The 19,557-nt window shown below is 39.6% G+C and overlaps 1 protein-coding gene across 1 annotated transcript in view; it reads left to right on the top strand.

Annotated features, from left to right (window-relative positions):
- Positions 1–19,557, top strand: part of MAGI2 (membrane associated guanylate kinase, WW and PDZ domain containing 2) — an 835,146-nt gene that overhangs the window by 650,668 nt on the left and 164,921 nt on the right. The window contains exon 12 of the mRNA XM_014537030.1: positions 15,037–15,068. Within this exon, the coding sequence (XP_014392516.1) occupies positions 15,037–15,068 (32 nt within the window). The remainder of the gene's footprint in view (positions 1–15,036; positions 15,069–19,557) is intronic.

The following is a 19,557-nucleotide window of genomic DNA, read 5'->3' as shown; positions in this document are numbered from 1 at the left end:
TTTTCTTCCTAAGTAGAAATGCATCTTGGAACGATGCCCCTTCTGGTGGTGTCTCTAAGGAGCAAGTAAATACATAGTAGGTCATGATGCATCTAATAACTCATCCTCTACCACTACAGTCCCCAGTGTCATGGGCCAGGTGGTCACTGCTGCTGGCCATTTCTGTTCCACTGAATGTAAAATCATCAAGCAACACCAAATAGATATCGCAAGTCTATAGGCTGATCTGAAAGATTTTTTTTTAATGGAAGTAGTTTTCACCTCTAAGGAGTAACCATTGTGTGTTTTTTTAATATATTTTATTGATTTTTTTACAGAGAGGAAGGGAGAGGGATAGAGAGTTAGAAACATCAATGAGAGAGAAACATCAATCAGCTGCCTCCTGCACACTCCCTACTGGGTATGTGCCTCCAACCAAGGTATATGGCCTTGTCTGGAATCGAACCTGGGACCCTTGAGTCTGCAGGCTGACGCTCTGTCCACTGAGCCAAACCAGTTGGGGCTGATCTGAAAGATTTTAAGACAAGATCGTAGCAATTAACTAGTCTGCTAATTGCATAATAACCTGTCATCCTGCTATGACACACTGTTTTTGGGAAATGAACTCTAGACTTGGAATCAGAGAGGATGTGGGCTGATTCCTGGTTCTGCCACCTCACTCTTGCATGTGTATAGGCAGGACACTGTCGGAACCTCCGTTTCTTCTGCAAGACATGTGTGATCATTCCTTCCTGCGTCTTCAGAGATTTCATATGACAATATACCCCAAATGCCATTAAAATGATAAACTGCTAAATAAGCATGAAGCTTTTCTCGGAGAGAAATTAAAATTCTGAGTATTGGTAAAATTGCATTTTGACATTTCTTGTAGTCAACAAATATTTAGTGAGCATTTGCTTTTTACTGGGTACTGTATTAGGAGTTGGAGGATCCATAATGAACAAAAATATAGATCAATCCCTGCCATCAGGGAACTTTTAGACTCATGGGGAAGAGAACTAGTCATCAAAGGAAGTTGTCCCTTTACCATAGTGACTTCAGCCACTCAAATGAGGGGAAAGAGGAGAGTTGAGGAGAGGTTTGTGGAGCAGTCAGAGCCTCTGGTCATGGGATTTGGTTTAGAGAGTCCAGGATGCCTTCCCTGAAGAAGTGACCCCGGGACCAAGATCTAAATAATAAACAGGACTTAACCAGGGGATGAGGGCAGGGAAGCAGGTTCAAAGACCTTATGGTGAGAGGGATCCTTGAGGGTGGAGGGACTGAAATAAGGTCCCTGACCTGGAGTAGGTAAATAAAGCAAAGCAGGAAGAGTCCAGGGCAAGGTGAGATTGGAAGATGGGTGGGGGGGCAGAGTAAGGATCTATAAAGGATTTTCCCAAGCATTGGGAAGCTGATTACAGGGTTTTAAGTATAGGAGCAACATGATAGATTTTTGCTTGGAAAGGATCATTGTGACTGCAGTGTGAGGAACAGATGCAAGCAGATGTAGGTAGACTGATTGCAGTGGTTCAGGCAGACCTGATGGTAGTTTGGACTCAGGTGCATCATTGGAGATGAGAATTGAGGAATAGTTAGGAAGCGATAACCACAGGACATAAAGTAAATTTGAATTGCAAGTCATGGAGATATAGTTAATATTATGCTTCTTCTCAGACTCAGCAGTTCAACTCATGTCCCAGAGTAAACGGTAAAATGTTCCTCATTGAGACAATATGACGGATGAATTACACCTTTGTCCCCACTTGATTTAATGACTTTATTTTTTCCTTCAAGGTCTTTTCTTTTTTGTTGTATTGAGGTATAAATGAGAAAAATTGTACATTGTGGTGACTTAATAAGCATATACATTGTGGAAGGATTTCTTCCTCCTAGTTCATTAACACATCCATAGTCGCATAACTGAAATTTGCTTAAAGAATAAAACAAATATTCTCCCACACACACACCTCCCTCAACCCCCCCAGTGAATTACACTGTCTCAACATTGATGCTGTGATCAGGCACTGACAGTACTGCATGCTTGTCTGTCTTTGACTTCTTTATATTTTCCAGGTAATAGTATGACTTTCATTTTTTACATATCAGAGAGAGAAAAACTAGCATGTTTACTTGAAACATAGCAGAATGACAAAGCTAGTGCCTATTCTAGCCACTGTGCCTGTGCAGATTACCCCAGTCTTATTCATAACATTAATAATTGGAGAATTCTCCCATCAACCGAAGATGCCCCACATGCTGTGCATTTCCAAAGGTCAAATCTGTAGAAGAATTTATTATATTTCATTAAAGATGTCTCACTCAGCGCTAAGACGAAGAAAAAAATAGTCTCCACTTTAAGGCAGCGTGGCACATACATGGCTCACATGCCTCCCTTCTGTCCTCTCACTTCCATGTCTGAGAGGTTAATTGATGAAGACACGATTTCCTGCTGAGCCTTTTGAGAATTCTCAGCACAAACTCCAGTCAGCCAGTGGATTAAAACTGATACGAGAGTTAAAACTCTCCATTTTAACACCATGTAAATCCTCCGTTCCCCAGAATAACCACTTTAAGTGCATATTTATTTAGGTTTTCCTCCCACCACAAATATGGCTTGCCTGTTCTGCCACTTGGTATCTTCTGAGCCGCCCGAGTTCACAGGCAGTTGTGGACGTTTCCAGCAAGCTGAGCCCTGCCCTTGAGCACCACAGTCTCTTGTCTCTGCCTGAGAACTGTCTCTGGCACTACCCGTGCTTCCTCGGCCTTAAGCAAGGACAACCCAGAAAGGTGGGAGCGTTAACACTCGGAGAGCAATACTCAGTGAGCAGCAATCCTATCCCCTGGGAGAGGAGAGTCAGAGGACGCAGGCCTGGTGTGTGTTCCCCATGGTTTCCCAGAGGATCCACAGGGGGCTGAGCCCCAGGTGCTCCCAGTGATTATCTGCTCAGTAGAGTATTTCACTTCCCAGATTCACTCTCATTCTTCCTTTGTGCTCCCTAGGGCAGTGATGGGGAACCTTCTGAGCTCGGCGTGTCAGCATTTTGAAAAACCCTAACTTAACTCTGGTGCCGTGTCACATATAGAAATTTTTTGATATTTGCAACCACAGTAAAACAGAGACTTATATTTTTGATATTTATTTTATCTATTTAAATGCCACTTAACAAAGAAAAATCAACCAAAAAAATGAGTTCACGTGTCACCTCTGACACGCGTGTCGTAGGTTTGCCATCACTGCCCTATGGTCACCCAAGTCTCATCTCAGGATCTGCTTATGGGAAAACCCACAACTGAAATGGCATCTTTTATGTTGTGTAGAACATTGATTTCCAAACTGCAGTCAATGATGTTCCCCCTGGTGACCCAACAGCTGGGATGTGGGCTTGCTCTTCATTCCACAGCATACCCATTGAAACTGTCCTTCCTTCCTCTCTAGGAAGGCCCACAGGAGACCCTGGGAAATCAGAAACGGGGTGGGGGGGGGACACACAGAAATTCACAAACTCAATCACACCAAGATTCCCACCACAAAGCAAACACATTTATTTTTATCTCTGTCTTGTGATTTTGATTATTGAAAAATACATTTGAAGGGCAATCCTACGCTGATATTTGCACTTTCTCTCCCCTATGTGATGCTAATCAGGGAAGCCAGAACCTTCAATGAAGATTTATTACTCCAAACCGTAGCTGGTTAAGTTAGTCAAAACAGGAAATAAACAAGTACCAGCTCTGCCTATATTTCAGTCCTTCGTTTATAAATAATATATATGGCATATAGAAAAATAGAGATACAATTATTTTTTACATTAACAGATTATGCTACTAAGAAGTTCTCTTTAAAATGACATCTGGCCAAAGAATCTCCTATATGCTTTCTGGCAACATCCCAGGAAAGTGCCAAGAAGACATGGAAAGGAAAATGTCATGGATTTGCAAATTGTAGCAATTAGACTTAGGGACTGCTGTATACGGCCGTGAGAGGTGTGTTTAACCTCCTCCTCACTAAACAATCAGTCACTTTTGTTCATGACTACCGTCTTTCAACGAATTCTGAAATCTCAGATACCAGACCACAGCATAGCAGAAAATGGAGAGGAGATGGTGGTGACAAATTGTCTCCGGGGCAGGTGATGCAATGACATTGAGCATCATGGATGGAGGCAGAGCTATAAGAAAGAAGCCTTGGGGGAAAGTATGTAGAAACCATTTCAAATTTTTTACAACAAGAATTATTATCCTCAAAACAAACAAACAGAATTAGGAAGTTGTTTTAAGAGAAGATCTCCCCACTGTCCAGCAGAGCTATGCGACACCATTGCCAATGGGTGTCTGGCTGTAAGCTGTACGTGCACTCACTGCTGTGTGAAAGCCAACCTGGGTATTATTATTTTTTAATATATTTTTATTGATTTCAGAGTGGAAGACAGAGATAGAAACATCCATGATGAGAGAGAATCATGGATTGGCTGCAAGTCCCCCACTGGGGATCGAGCCCACAACCCAGGCATGTGCCCTTGACCGGAATCAAACCTGGGACCTTTGAGTTTGCAAGCCGACGCTCTATCCACTGAGCCAAACTGGCTAGGGCAACCTGGGTATTATTTCACACATCACTCCAATGGGCCGTCACAGAGGCCAGGAGCCTGACTTGGATAAATCTTCCCATTTTCAATGAATGAAAAAAGTTTTAAGGCCAGCATAGAGCCTATAATAAAATAGGTAAGCATGTAAGAAAGGAACAAGTACAATTAGCCTTGAAGATTAAGAGGAAGAGAATGAGGGGGGGCGGGGGGGGGAACCTGAGAAAACATGCTTGGAATCCTCAGAGGTGAGAAGATGTAACATTTAAAACACAGAAGTGAGCAGAGCAGCCTGAAAAGCAAAAACCAGGCAAAGTGAAGCTTGGTGAAGTAAAAAGGCCATAATAAACAAATCTGGGGGTTTGGGGTTACCCCAGAAAATGAAAATGTTCATTAGAATCAGTAAAAAGTAAAACTAATACTGCCAGAAACTAACAATATAGAGGTCAAGTTGAGGAGTTCTGCAGTTACAGAGCAGCAGGTCTCAAGCTTTATTCATCTCAACAGCAGTCACATGCACGACACAATCCCACCAGTAAAGCTGTTGGTTCTTCATAGGGCATCTCAAATACGAGGACAAACTGGGGGTGGGGGTGCTGTCCGAGTCACTAGAGGCGGGGAAAGGACATGATGTGTGAACCAAGAGCTTGGCCTATAACCCTTCTGCAGAGAGGGAGAGGCATGGCTCACTTATGGTAAATATTCTGATGGTTGAAGAAATGAAAAGGTTAAAGAAGTGAAAGCGAGAAACTGAAAAAAAGAATCAGTCAAGATGAAATCTACAAATAATAGAATATCCTTTGAGCAGTACTTCTCACCTGTGCATGTGACCCTCCTGGGATCTGGTTAAATGACAGATCTGATTCAATGGGTCTGGGCTCTGGGATTTCTATCAAGCCCCCAGGTAAAGTCCCACCCTGCCTTTTAGTCCCCCATATGGGTGTGCCCCAGCCTCTTAATAAGGACTTGGATGCTCTTCTCTTTCAATTAAGATTAACTTCTACCCAAGGGTCCCAGGTTCGATTCCGATCATGGGTGCCAGAAACAAAACAAACAAACAAACAAAAAAAAAGATTAACTTCTTCCCTTATGTCTTAAATGCCATCTTCTCTTGTCTCATGAAATAATTTCAGCAAGTATCCCCTTTCCTCCTGAATCTTTAGACACTGTCTTTGTTCAGGAACCTTCTCATCTGAATGTAAGCATGCTTATACCAAAAGAAAGCTTCCCTTCATGGGGTTTATACCATACCCCCCATAGCCACTGTGACATTGTCTCTTCAACCTGATAGCCATTTCTTAGTTCCACTTTTTCACCTCCCATTCATTCAAACCCACTGAAATCTGAGTTCTGCATCTGTTGTGGCAATTAAACTACTTCCACTGAGGCCACTGGTGACCCTGCTGTTGGACGAACCACTGAAAGCCTTGTTTTATGAATATATTCCCTTACTGCTTCTTGAACCTTTCCCTTTACTTGGCTCTCTGTTACTTCTCAGACACTTCATTCTTCTGCACATCCTAAGGAGTTTTCTTTTCATGCTACACAACTTTGTTTCATTATTTTAAGTTTAACCCGACTTTTTAGATCTCTAACCTGATACCTCTACTGACTACCAGATAATAGAGTCAACTACTACATGACTGAAACCCAACTCACCTTGGTTCAAACTTCAAAATGTATTTTAAACTACATTTGAACCCAGGCTCCCCAAAAGCACCTCAGAGTCATTTCTCCCATAACCTAACTTGCTAGATTTCACTCTAGGAGCCTCTTTCCTGTATTTCTTACTTCAGCTAATGACACCACCATCTATCCACGTTCTAAGACAGAAGTCTTCATAGATTTTACCTTCGCCATGATACTACTCTTCCACCCCCAGCAATCACCATGCCTCATCAGCTTTCCTAAATCTCTTGTGAGTTGGTCTCTTCTACTCTCCTCGCCCTTCACTACTATTATTAGTTCATTCAAATGTGTCTATTAAAGTATCTACTGTGTCAGCATTGTGCTAAGTACTGGGAGTACATTGTGAACAAGTAGAAATGATCCCTCCCCAAATGGGATTTATACTCTAGTTGGGGAGATGGCCATTAAATTAATGATTTCACAAATGTGATTATGTATATGATTTCATAAATATAATTACAAATAGTGATGGGTGCCATATAAAGAAAAATATGGAATGCAATGAAAAATTATAATAGAGAACTTTGATTTAGTGAAAGGTCAAGGACATCTTTCCTGAGTAGTTTTCAGCTGACACGTACAGAAGAGTAACCCATGAGGTGTCTTGGGAATAAGTAATTGGGAGGGAACAATATTTGGGAGGGAAATTTATGTAGGGACATATAGGTTTTGTGTTCTACACTAAATGGAGTGGGAATCTATAAAGGATTTTAAGCATGATCAGATTCTATGACATCAGCAAATTTGCTGTTGCTCTGTTCATGCAAGAAATGGGGGGGATTACAATGATGGCTGTGGAGATGGAAAGAAGTGGATTGGAAATAGGTTTTGGAGATAGAATACAAAGAATTTGGTGATAAGGAAGTTAGAGAGGGGGGATTTTAAGAATGGCTTTCATGTTCCTGTCTTAAAAACTTGAAGGGGCAAATGAAATATATCGAAATAGGGACCAAAGAAGAAAAGATTTGGGAGGAAAGGTCAAAGGTTTCACTTTTGCTGTAATTCACGGTGCTTGGGAGACACTCACAACTCAATAAATATTCCTTTAATATTGATGTAAAGTACCAAAACAAACATCTAACCTGTCTTAAACTACGTAAAGATGTTTCTATGCCTGGCCAGTGTGGCTCAAGAGGTCACTGGTTCGATTCCCGGTCAGGACGCACGCTCCAGTTGCAAACTTGATCCCCAGTTAGGGGACATGTGGAAGGCAGCCGATCAATGATTCCCTCTCATCATTGATGTTTCTATCTCTCTCTCTCCCTCTCTCTCCCTAAACCATTTTTTTAAATATGTTTCTAGATTTTTTCCCAAAATAAAAAAAAAATACTTCATCATTCATCATTATACATTCGTCATTATAAAAAAAATATTACTCTCAGAATTGGAATTTTTATTTGCAAGCACTGATACCCTTCTACATTTTCTTTGCCAACTGTTCACAGGGTGTCCTAAACATACAGAGCATTTCTCTCTTCGGGCCATAAAAAAAGGGCCTTTGTAGTTGTTAATATTTTCTGCAAACCTCAATCGGAGTTTTAGCCTCCCTGACACAGTTCTTCCAGTCCATTCCTTTACTCCTGTTCAAGCCCTCCACCGGGCCTGCTTCAGTTATCAGAGGACAACATGTGTAGGCTTATCCTTTCTACATACTCATCTGGATTCCTTGAAATTGTCTGATTATTCTGTCCACCAGGAACAAAGCGAGGGGAAATGGCCATTTGAAAACACTTGGTAGTGTCTGTAAGAAAAACACTTCTATTTCAAAGATGCAGAAAGAACCATTGTGAAAGCATTGCAGAGAAAGCCACATAAAAACAGATTCTCCAGGCCAAAAATGGCAGCCAATTTGACACTTTCTTTGCAAATTGACTATTGTGCTTGGTGGAAGCATGGTGATGGGAGGTTTGGGGACCACCAGCAGTGAATCTTCCACGCTGGCTTCATAGAAGGTTGGTTCTTGGCCCAGGTCAGTTTCATTAAGAAGAATTGCCCTTTTACTGATTTCAAAGAGCTTAAACAAATTGTCTATAGGAACTGCAGGGTTTAGCCCATTTAATGAATTTTAATCAGAAATACATGAATCAGTCAAAAACCAGAAAAAAAAGTTAATAACATTGAATTAGTTTTAATGGAAATTAATTCATTACCCTGCTGGCTTACATTTACCAAAGGCTGAATTTTTTATGGAAAATTTGCCAGGCTGTGGGAAAATGGGAAGATCTTTAACTTAAAGCGTGTTAGTGGTATTTTTCTCCTTCAAATTAGCCCTAACCGGAGATTCTAAAATGCTGGGGCTTTTTTTCCCCTTTGGAAAACTTTAAAATTAAATTTTTTTAAAAAATTTCCTCTATTGGAAGAGTTTCTGACGATCCCTGAAATACTTTTAAAAATGTAGTAGGAACAGGAGTTTCCTTTTTTGCTTACAATCTTTTATAAGGAAGAATAACTTCAGAGGTGGACATCTGTGTGGATGTGCCGGAGAGGGTCCTGTCCTCCCGCAAGATCCCATGGGGTCTGTGAAAAAATTCTCTCTCACTTTCTCCAATTTCTCTCACACTCATATGATATGCGCGTACTCCTGTTCCCCCTTTCTTCTTTGTCCTTTTCTTTTTTATTGCTTTATATTTTAATCGTAGTAAAATATACAGAACATAAAATGCACATATTAGCCATATATAAGTGTACAGTGTTAAGTACATTCACATTGTTTTGTCTTCCTTCTTTTTTTAAGCAAAACAGAACACAGCTTTCAATAACCCAGGTTGTGGACATCTTCAGTGAAATGTCTTTATTTCATCATGATTCCTATTCCTTTTCTGTGACTTCAAGAAAAAGAGAAGTAGAAATCGTTTCCCCTGCATCTCTATCATTTTTAGTAGTAGTTGTAGAATCCCTTCTAAAATACTTGAAACCGTAATGATAATCTTCAAAACCAGAGTCATCGGTTGTAGCAAATACTTCAGGTGAGGAAGAGACCATTTCACATTCTGCAAATGGGAGTTCAATATATCAAGATGTTACCAGAGAATTAAACTCCCTTGTCGCTCATGGGAGCAAGGTGGAGGTTTTGGGGGCGCCACTGAAATAAGCCTTTTCAGAAGTCCCCATGGAGGATGGGTTGTGGAAGATTTTATTGGCCTGGAGTTACATTTCTCATATTCCAAAGTACCTGCCCCTTCAGCCAGTCCTGGAAAAGGTACAGCTGGGGTTCCAGAGGGGCCAGAAAGGCCAGTATCCAGAGCTTCTGTTTCATGTTGCAGTTGGTGTAGTTCAGCATTCAGGCCAAATTAAAGCCCATTAGGCCCTGAGTGGAGCCCAACATGGCCATGACCCACGTAGACAGTGGAGAGTGCATCTCCCCTATCACAGGAGAGCCTCACCGGAGACAGAAGAGAGAGTGAACTCACCTTGTTCGGAAGTTTAAATATTCAGGTTTCAAATGCTTGCAGTGACCATGCACATCCTGGCCACTAATTTGTTCCCAGGTCTATCTATGGCAGACAGGTAGGCACCTTCCCATGTCATTCAGACCTTTACTGGGCATGCGTCTAAATTGCCTTGGTCCAGTCCCTTCCCCCATGGATCAGCGGGAACAGACTTGGAGAGGGCTAAATGCAGCTTTTTGACCAAGCTGTACAAATGGCCTGCCTGTATTGTCTGGTTTCCCCTTTCATTCCTTCCCTGTTAAATAATAGCCAGGTTATTACAACGGCATCAAAGTGGAGTATAGAGGCATGTTGAAAGATTTAGTTCTGTTTGGGGAAACTCTTAGAAATCTCAAAAAACCGCCTTGGTGTTATTCCAAGTTGATCATCACGGGACTCTGAAATTAAATTGCTCTTCATTGCATTTTGATCCCTTATTGGAATCGGACTGGTTTTGAGGAAGTTCATTATTTTGTTGCCTGGTGTAAGTAAATAATAGTAATAAAAATTCTTGCCAAGTAACTCACAAAGGCATGCTAGAAAGGGGCTCTCCCTTCAAAGCTACTGTAAATACATTGATATTTTTTCATTTTGGATATGATGTGTCAGAAGTAGATTCTGAAAAGAGCTACTCTGTGGAACATTCCTCTTGGGATAAAGCAACATTACTGAACAGTCATCAGCAATTTGAAAATGGGCCTTTGTGAAGTGAGATCTTAGTTAAAGCTACTGATGAACAGGCAACCAGCACAACCCAACGGTGTGGTTAGCAGAGGGAATGTTCTCTTGTTTCTCTGAAGCAAGATTCCGGACAATCAAACAATGGAAGGGTGTAAGAAAAGGAAATATTAAATATTTTCTGGGTTTTGTTTTGTGTTTTGTTTTTTTATTTTACTGACTTGAATGAATATTATCTGCAAGATATATTACTATTGTGTTGTTATTTTCAAATGGTTGCCTGGGACATGGTGTTTTTATTTATTTTATATACATATTTTTTTTATTGATTTCAGAGAGGAAGTGAATGGGAGAGAGAGATAGAAACATCAATGATGAGAGAATCATCGATCAGCTGCCTCCTGCATGCCCCATACCGGGGATTGAGCCCACAACCCAGGCATGTGCCCTTGACCAGAATCAAACCCGGGACCCTTCTGTCCGCAGGCTGACACTCTATCCACTCAGCCAAACCAGCCAGGGCCAGTGTTTTTATTTTTAAATCATTGCCCGGGACATATAAAATGTTACCTGAATAGGTAGTCAGATTTTAGCAAATTAGAATACAGAATTTCCAGTTAAATTCATTTCAGATAAAAAATGTTGCCCTAACCGGTTTGGCTCAGTGGATAGAGAGTTGTCCTGCAGACTAAAGGGTCCCAGGTTCGATTCTGGTCAAGGCATGTACCTTGGTTGCGGGCACATCCCCAATGGGGGGTGTGCAGGAGGCAGCTGATCGATGTTTCTCTCTCATCGATGTTTCTGACTCTCTATCCCTCTCCCTTCCTCTCTGTAAAAAATCAATAAAATATATTTTTAAAAAATGTTTATGTACTTCCTATCGCAATATGTCTCATCTATAATAATAAAAGCATAATATGCTAATTAGACCAGACATCCTTCCGGGTGTCCTTCCGGACGAAGCCAGAGCTGCAAGGGAATCCCAGGTCCCGGGTGCCAGAGGGAAGCCGGTGCCAGCAGCCAGGGGAAGGAAGGCCTACCCTTGCACGAATTTTGTGTATCGGGCCTCTAGTACAGTATATAAGACATACTTATACTAAAAAATTATTCAGTATCTGAAAATCAAATTTAACTGGGTACTTTATAATATATCTTGCAACCATGTTCTTATAGTTTATTAAAAATTGTATTTAGTTGACATGTAGAACTGAAATTTCAACATGAACTCATTGTTGTTTTCTCCGTTCTTAAATACCAGCATTTCTTGTCTATTTGCATTGTGCTGCTATTTCCTTACCCATCTCACTGTGCTTTTAGGTGCACAATTTAAAAATATATTTTAGTTTTATTTTGGGTTCTAAAGAAGACAGATTTTTAGAAATCTAATTCAATTTTGTGCTTTTTTTATTTTAAATGCTCACTTGAGGGTATGTCTTTATTGATGAGGGAGGGAGGGAGGGAGGGAGGGAGGGAAAGAGAGAGAGAGAGAGAGAGAGAGAGAGAGAGAGAGAGAGACATCGATGTGAGAAAGAAACATAGAATGGGAGGGAGGGAAGGCAAGAGAGAGAGAGAGAGAGAGATGTGAGAAAGAAACATAGAACAGTTGCCTCCCGTACACTCCCAGACCAGGGATGGAACCTGTAACCTAGTATGTGCCCTGCTCTGGAATTAAACCCACTTTTGGTCTATGAGACTATCATACACCAAACTGGCCAGAGCCAATTTTATCCTTTTTTATTAAATGCATCTAAATGTTCTTATTAGCTGCATCCAAATATTTCCATTTTATTTTTTCCTTTAATGTTCTGCTCATGTTTCAATTAGCTTATAACTATACCTCAGGGTCCTCAACTTTTGTTGTCTTAAGAATCAGGATTAATGTCTTTATATTTGTATACACACCAATCGATGATCAGTATGGAAAACATGGGCCACTATAAAGAAGTTTAGAAGTAGGGGAAACAAAGGCCAGAAATAAACTAAAACATAAAAGAGCTATTATTTTTTTTGTTTTTAAAAACTCTTTTTCTCTGAACTTAGTTTTATAAAGAGACTGTTAGCTCTGAAAGGCTTAAGAAGAAGATAACTAGATCCCTCTTCCTGTTTCCTATGAAGATGGGTGGTGAGGAGCCCAAAAATAATTGTCTCAACAAACCAAGCCGATCTTGCTTCTGTGACCTATCTGCAACCAGAATGATTTCAGAAAAAGAAAAACTGCAGAAATAAGGATTTAAAATTTTTTATTTTGTTTAGGAGATTTTAATGTTGATTGGAATATACTCCTAGAGGAGCCATCCCTACAAAAATTATTGCACATTTATAATATATAATAGTTTGACCCACACTATTACAGTATTTCTGTAGCTCTTCCAATGAAGTTGAGCAGAAAATTGGAGTTTAATCATGTAGAAAACTTGACCTTCTGGCTTAATAAGGCCAAATTGAGTATATCCGAAATAGATGTTTTCTATTCATCATAATTTAAATGTTTATAGCATGACTGATGCTTCTCCAGAGAAACACGAAGGATCACATAAGTTATTTATATTGTATAAATTGTATCTATTCTGATACAATTTCTTACTACCTAAAATTACTTGCTCCATAGCAAGCAGCTTTTTTTTTTTTGACAATGACTCAGAAAAAAGCCTCTTCGGCACAACTCAGCATTAGAAGGGCTCCAAAAACTGCCATAATGGGCGCGGTGAAGGAGTCCTGGGTCATGCCAATGGCGTGAGGTTAGATGGAATGAAACAGCCTTAAAAGGACTGGAAACCAAAGTGCCTATGATGACAGCTGGTCAAATTAAACCTCCCTCTCTCCTCGTCTGATCTTAACCAGTGTCCCTTTAGCCCATTTTAGTTCTGCTAACCCCTGACTGCTTAAGGAGGGCTCAGATGATTACACATATTCTGTAGAAGAAATAATCATCTTTTAAGATAATGTCCTAAGTGGAGATGAGAGCTCCATAATAGAGGAACCATTTTCAATACATCTATATCAAAGTCTAAGAAACTCCCAGCCCAGAACAAATGTAAAATAGTAACACTCAAAACCTGTCGGGCCCTCCAGGGAGGTCATAACACAAAGAAAGTAGAAGAAATAATTGAATGTTTTGGCATTGTGAGGATGTATAAATGGTGTCATTTCTCAAAAGAACCGTTACTGGCAATTCCATGAAACAGCAAATAAATGTTATCCTTTGCAGAAAATAATGTGTAATTGTCCAATAAATTACAAAACTTTTCACTTTATAGTTAGTAGTCAAATTGCTTTAATTGTCATTTTATAGAATGAATCAAAGGTGATTAATGTACTTATTTATCTATAATTTTTACTCTAAGATATTACCAAAAAGGATGTGATTAAATCCTTGTAATTAAATTAATCAAACTAGACTTTGAACAGAATTTTTTTTTTCATTAGTTGGAAAGAGAGGTAAGAACATACAGAGTATGTGAGAAAGTGAACTAATTCTACCAATCTCCTTAGTAAGATGGCTATTACACTTTAATTTTAAATTTAACTCTGGCCTTGGCCAGGTAGCTGAGTTGGTTGGAGCATCATCCCATACACTTAAAGGATGCTGCTTCAATTGCCAGTCAGGGCATATACCTAGTTGTGGGTTTGATCCCCAGTAGGGTGAGTAGGAGAGGCAATCAATTGATGTTTTTCTCTCACATCAATGTTCTTCTCTCTCCCTTCCTCTCTCTCTAAAATTAATAAAAACATATCCTCAGGTAAGGATTGAAAATAAATAAATAAATAAATAAATCCAAGGAAAGCTAAGAGACATGGTGGATTATTAACTTTCACTCTTTTCATAAAATGAAGCATAAGTTCTTCACAATAGTGCATTGAGATGCAATTAGCAGTATTTATGTATTGCCTGCATTGGATTGCTTCTGCATCTAGATAATTACATGTTCAGATTTCTGTAGGCATTTCCTATAAATGGGTTATAGTTTTCAAATATTCCCATTTTGTACCATTCCAAGTTTTATGATAACATACTATATGTACGTGACATAGTTTCAGTATTTCATTTATTATTGGGCATTTTATCATTTGCCACCTAACATTACAGTGAGTGAACTTGTTGAAAGAAGGAAGATATGATATGAAAAGAAAGTACTTTTGTACACTAGATTATGTTTTGGCTTGCTAGGGCCAATATATAGCAGCCTTCTCCACCACTACTTCCATTATGTTTTTACTACCATTTTTTTAAACTAATACCATATGATAAAATAATAATGAAGGAAAAAAGAAAAGGGAATTAATCTGTCCTTTACTTTTAATTACCTTAATGGTCATTTGGATCACAGAGTCAGTCCAATTGCCATACAATTTGTGGTAATAGAAAGGACTCAATAAGTTGGAAAAAAAAAGATGGCTTTGATGTTACATGGCTGAGTCAATTAACAAACACTTAGAGCTGCTTCTTCATGCAGAACATTGTGCTCACACTAAGGTGTTAGGATAATAAAACAGATATCTGCTCTAGAGAAGATCTCAGTGGGAGAACAGTCAGTCCTATAAAAGTTAGAATTTTTTGTGGTTATTATTGTTTGCTGTTAACTAATTTAAAGTGACTCACAGTTATTTTAATATCATGCCACCCATAAGTGGTAGTAGGGTATATTTTCAAAGTTCAAATATTGTTTTCTTTATTACAGGTTTCTTTTCTCCATGGAAATCTCCAAAGCCTGTAAGTTGGAATTATTATGCTTCTTCCTTTACTTCTAGTTATTATTATAATCCCATTAAGCAAGAGTTGGTGATTGGGTGACCTCAAAATCGCTTCGACTTCAGAGATTCTGTGATGTCAAAACAAATCTTCTGTGTCCCTATGTCTTGTATTTGCCCCACAAATACAAATATTTCATCTTATTTTCCTATGAAGGCATTGCTGCCTGTGTTTTAATAAGTATACTTACAAAATGAGCATAAACACTATTCATTGAAGTGTACTGAAAGTACTTTAGAAACCTTTCCCCCCCTGTCAGAAATACTATCATCTTGATAACATGGAATTTTTAGAAACAATGCAAATTACAGGCCCAAAGATCTTTACCTGCAAATTAAATTGGTTCCAGAAGAAATTTAGCTCTGTATATATTTCTATATTTATATTTACATTTTAATGTACACAGAGCTGTGTGTGTGTGTGTGTGTGTGTGTGTGTGACCAAACCTGACAATCACTCAAAGGCGTACTTCTGAATCTTCTTCAGACACTGGTGATCTATCATGCCAGTGTAGAAGGCTGATGGACTCAGTAATCTTTGTGTAAGGCTTGGTTAACAAGTTGACTATGCAATTAGAAATGATCTTTATTTGCTATTAGATTGAAACTAGTAATTGTCCAAGTCCCAAAAGCTTGGACTGGTTTTCCAGGATCCCATTTTATGTGTTAGAATACCCTGACTGGAATGTGTAAAACCCAGGACTGGAAGAGAGCTGTAGCAAACACTCAGGGAATCACATCCTCTACCTACTTCTTTTCTTTCCTCTGACAGTAATCAACTCTGAAGAAAGTGCCCCTAGTGTGGCCAGTGAGTAGGGAATTCTTGAGTTAATTTTATGCTTCTTTTATTTTTTTTACTGAGGGAATATTTAACTGCTTGATTTTCTCATTTTAGAAATGGAGATAATATAATTTTGCATACTTTTCAAGTGTAATAACTGGCTTAATTAAATAACATGTCTTGAAAATGGTTTGAAGATGTGAAAATAAAGTGTTGTTGAGCCCCTAATATGCCTGAGCACAAGGCTTCTCTCAAAGAGAGATGAGGCAGCCACAGAGCTGGAAAAGGAACTGACAGTGTCAGGGCCACAGAGCATCCTCACCAAGCATGTCCTTGTTTTGGATTTGGCTCATCTGGCCACAGAGAATATCAGATGGAAAAACCAGACCTATTGGGGCTTAGTAAACCACTTAGTGATGATATGATTTTGAAAGATGTATTTTAAAATGTTTAAAATGAAATTTGTTTTATCTTGGCCAAAATCTAAGTAATTCCTTCCTTTCATCACCAAATTTAAATCTGTACTCCGTGGTTATACACACCTTTATCTAATGTAACAAGAAACCTTGCAACCTCATCATGGTGCTACAATTTATGCAATTTAGTGATTTTCTTATATGTATCCCTTTTATACAAATTATACCATTTGGCATAATTGCAGCATTTTCTGTCATTAAGTAATTACATCCATAGTCAATAATTCCAAAAAAGGTTTTATAGAACTCAATTTATAATTAATCCTGAACCCATACACCCATACAAGAGTTAAAGCTTGGATTTTCAGGTCCTAGGGCCAGGCTGAGTGAAGATAGATTGGCTGTACATTTAATGTCCCCTATGTAACTGTCATAAGTTCTTTAGACTGAGGACTATAATAAGGGGCAGTATGGTAGGTGATTTAGGGTATTGGCTTTCAAGGCATCCTGCCTGGGTGCAATTTTTGCTTCTAGCTCTGTGACCTACAACGTGCTGCTTAAGCTCACAGTATCTCAAGCTCTAGATCTGTACAATGGGGGACAATAATAATACCCCGCTCATGGTAGTTGTGAAGTATATTAGTTAATCCATGTAAGGTGCTTAAAACAGAGCCTCTACTTGTTGAGTTCTAAGTATAAACTACAGTCATCCTATACATCAGACCTTTTATGCATAAACTCAATGATTTAATCACTTTATGAAAGAACATAGTTTAATAAGTATTCATTTAAACAAAGATATAAATATATACACATAGTATATGGATTTATACACTCTCTCCTCCTCCTGGTACTGTGTCACTCACTCTCTGTCCTACTGATCCACATCTTAAACCAATCCACATCAAGATAGCCACTTCCCATCTAACAAGTAATACACTAATTGTAGTGAGCTCTTGTTCTCTTTACCTTGAAGGGATCCAAGTTCGTATTTCAGATACAAAATCAAGCCAAATGCCTTCATCTCCCAGCCCTGCCCTAAAATAGTGAGTAGGTATGTTTAGACTACCCCAGCTTCTACAAGAAGCAAACAGAGTATTTCATGAGGTTTGGCAGAGGACCTGCACTTACTCACAAGCCCTCTCCTCCCAATGTGCACCCTAGAATCAGAAGGTAGGGTTTTAAAAAGTAGCCCACCATGATTGGTTTTTTTCATTCTACTGTTTTATGCCCTGTTATCGACTGTATGTCTACTCTGTCCACTAATATTTATGTGACCACTGTCTCATACAGTCAGGCATTCATTCATTCACCAAGGGCAGCAGAGATAAAAGTCTTCTCCCAGATATAGAAAACAGCTGTTTCCATTTTTCCTTACTCTAGTGAGATGTCTATACATAGCTTAAGTATGGACCCCACTGGGATTGGACAAGGCCCAAGCAGAAGCCTTATTGAGAGGAAGCCTGGCCACTAGCACAGCTCCAGACAGGTTACTGCCAGGAAGAGCCAGTGAGGCCATGACCTGGGCAAGAGGACAGGATGAGAATCTAGGTTCATGAAGGTTGAGAGGAACAGTGAGCACAGAGAGTCCCAGCTGGAAAGCAAAAGTCCAGAGACCAGGTTGTCTAAGAAAGTAGGGAGAAGTCAACGGAGAGCACCCTTCAAAAGATGGTCAGCTCAGCACCACAGCCCCAGTGAGCAGGGGTGACCTTCTGTGTGGCAGGCAACTAATAACTCAATTTGGGGGTTGGGTTGTAGGACTGTAAGTCTGCTGTTTCTATAATTTCATAGGCATGGTGATTTTCTGCTCTACAGTCTTTTAAGAACCCTGGCTGAGTGACTTGAGGGTTGATGAATGTCCCAGCAAGATGTTGTGAATGCTTTACAACTGGACTCTTGACTAATTCCCCCATCTCTGTGCTAACGAAATTGTAGAATTTGTCAATCTGCCACAGAAGCTTTCCCAAACAGTGCCCAAAGCATTATTTGTTCTGTAGTTTTAAGAATTATTTTACAAATGCTAATATTTCACCTGAAGCATGTTTGCTGCATTGACTGTACATGAACAATACATATACCAGCAAAACTTCTGTGGGTCTCGGCTAGCCCTGACTGAAAGATGGGAGAAAGAGCTAGAGAGTTCTCTATGATGATAAGTGTGATGCTACAGCTTCTCAGACCACGTTTCTAATCTATTTACTTTTTAGAGTTTAATATTTTATATTTGGGGACAAGAGGGGGGGAGTCGCAGCCAGAATGCATCAAGTGGTGCCTAAGGTCAAAGTGAAAAATAAAAAAGAATATGCCTTTAACCACAAATGTGGGTCTTCCCATGATGGCAAAGACAACCAGAATGGATGACCAAAAGAACCCAGAATAGCATCCTCGATGAATTTTACTATCAAATGAATTATGACGTTTGGATTTAAAGAGTTTTACTAAATGGGGTCAAAAGGGAGATAATTAGCTAAAACTCTAAGCAAATTTACCAATTATTCTTTTCAATGTATTATTATGTAAAAAAGCATTCAGTCATATATGGTTCTGACCCAGGGTCTGTCACTGACAGCTACTAGACCTCTCTGCAGTCCTAGAGATTATTTTTAAAATTAGGGAATTGAACTCGACTAAGGGTTTTACATCTTTGTTAGCTACAGAAACTTTGTTCAAATGAAGTCTTTGTCGGTGGCACATATAGAAAACAAATGAAAATGAAGCCACTTGTCTTAGTCCCTTCAGACTGTTACAACAAAATACCAAAGACTGGGTGGCTTACATACAACAGAAATTTCTTTCTCAGATCTGGAGACTGGGAAGTCCAAGATCAAGGCACCTGCAGATTCAGTGTCTGGTGAGAGCTCACTTCTGGCCATCTTTCTTCTGTCATTGGCACCTGCAGATTCAGTGTCTGGTGAGAGCTCACTTCCTAGATGGCCGTCTTTCTTCTGTCACCTTCCCTGGCAGAAGGGACTAGGGAGTTCTCTGGGGTTTCCTTTATAAGGACAATAATCCCATTCATGAGGGCTCCACCATCATGAACAATCACTTCCCAAAGCCCCCATGTCCTAGTACCATCACCTTGGGTGTTAGGATTTCAACATAGGAATTTTGGGGAGACACAAACATTTAGATCATAGCACCAATCTTACCAACCTTATTTGTTGAAAGGAGTTTGGGTAACCCATTTCTTTCCTAATTTGCTGGTTCACCTGGCCCCTGCCACAGTCCAAGTTAGGTGAGCAGGTCACAGGAAC

Source organism: Myotis brandtii, unplaced genomic scaffold (assembly GCF_000412655.1).
Source record: "Myotis brandtii unplaced genomic scaffold, ASM41265v1 scaffold17, whole genome shotgun sequence".
NCBI classification, from domain to species: Eukaryota; Metazoa; Chordata; class Mammalia; order Chiroptera; family Vespertilionidae; genus Myotis; species Myotis brandtii.
Note: the sequence above shows the minus strand (reverse complement) of the source record. Positions and strands in the feature narration are given on the sequence as shown.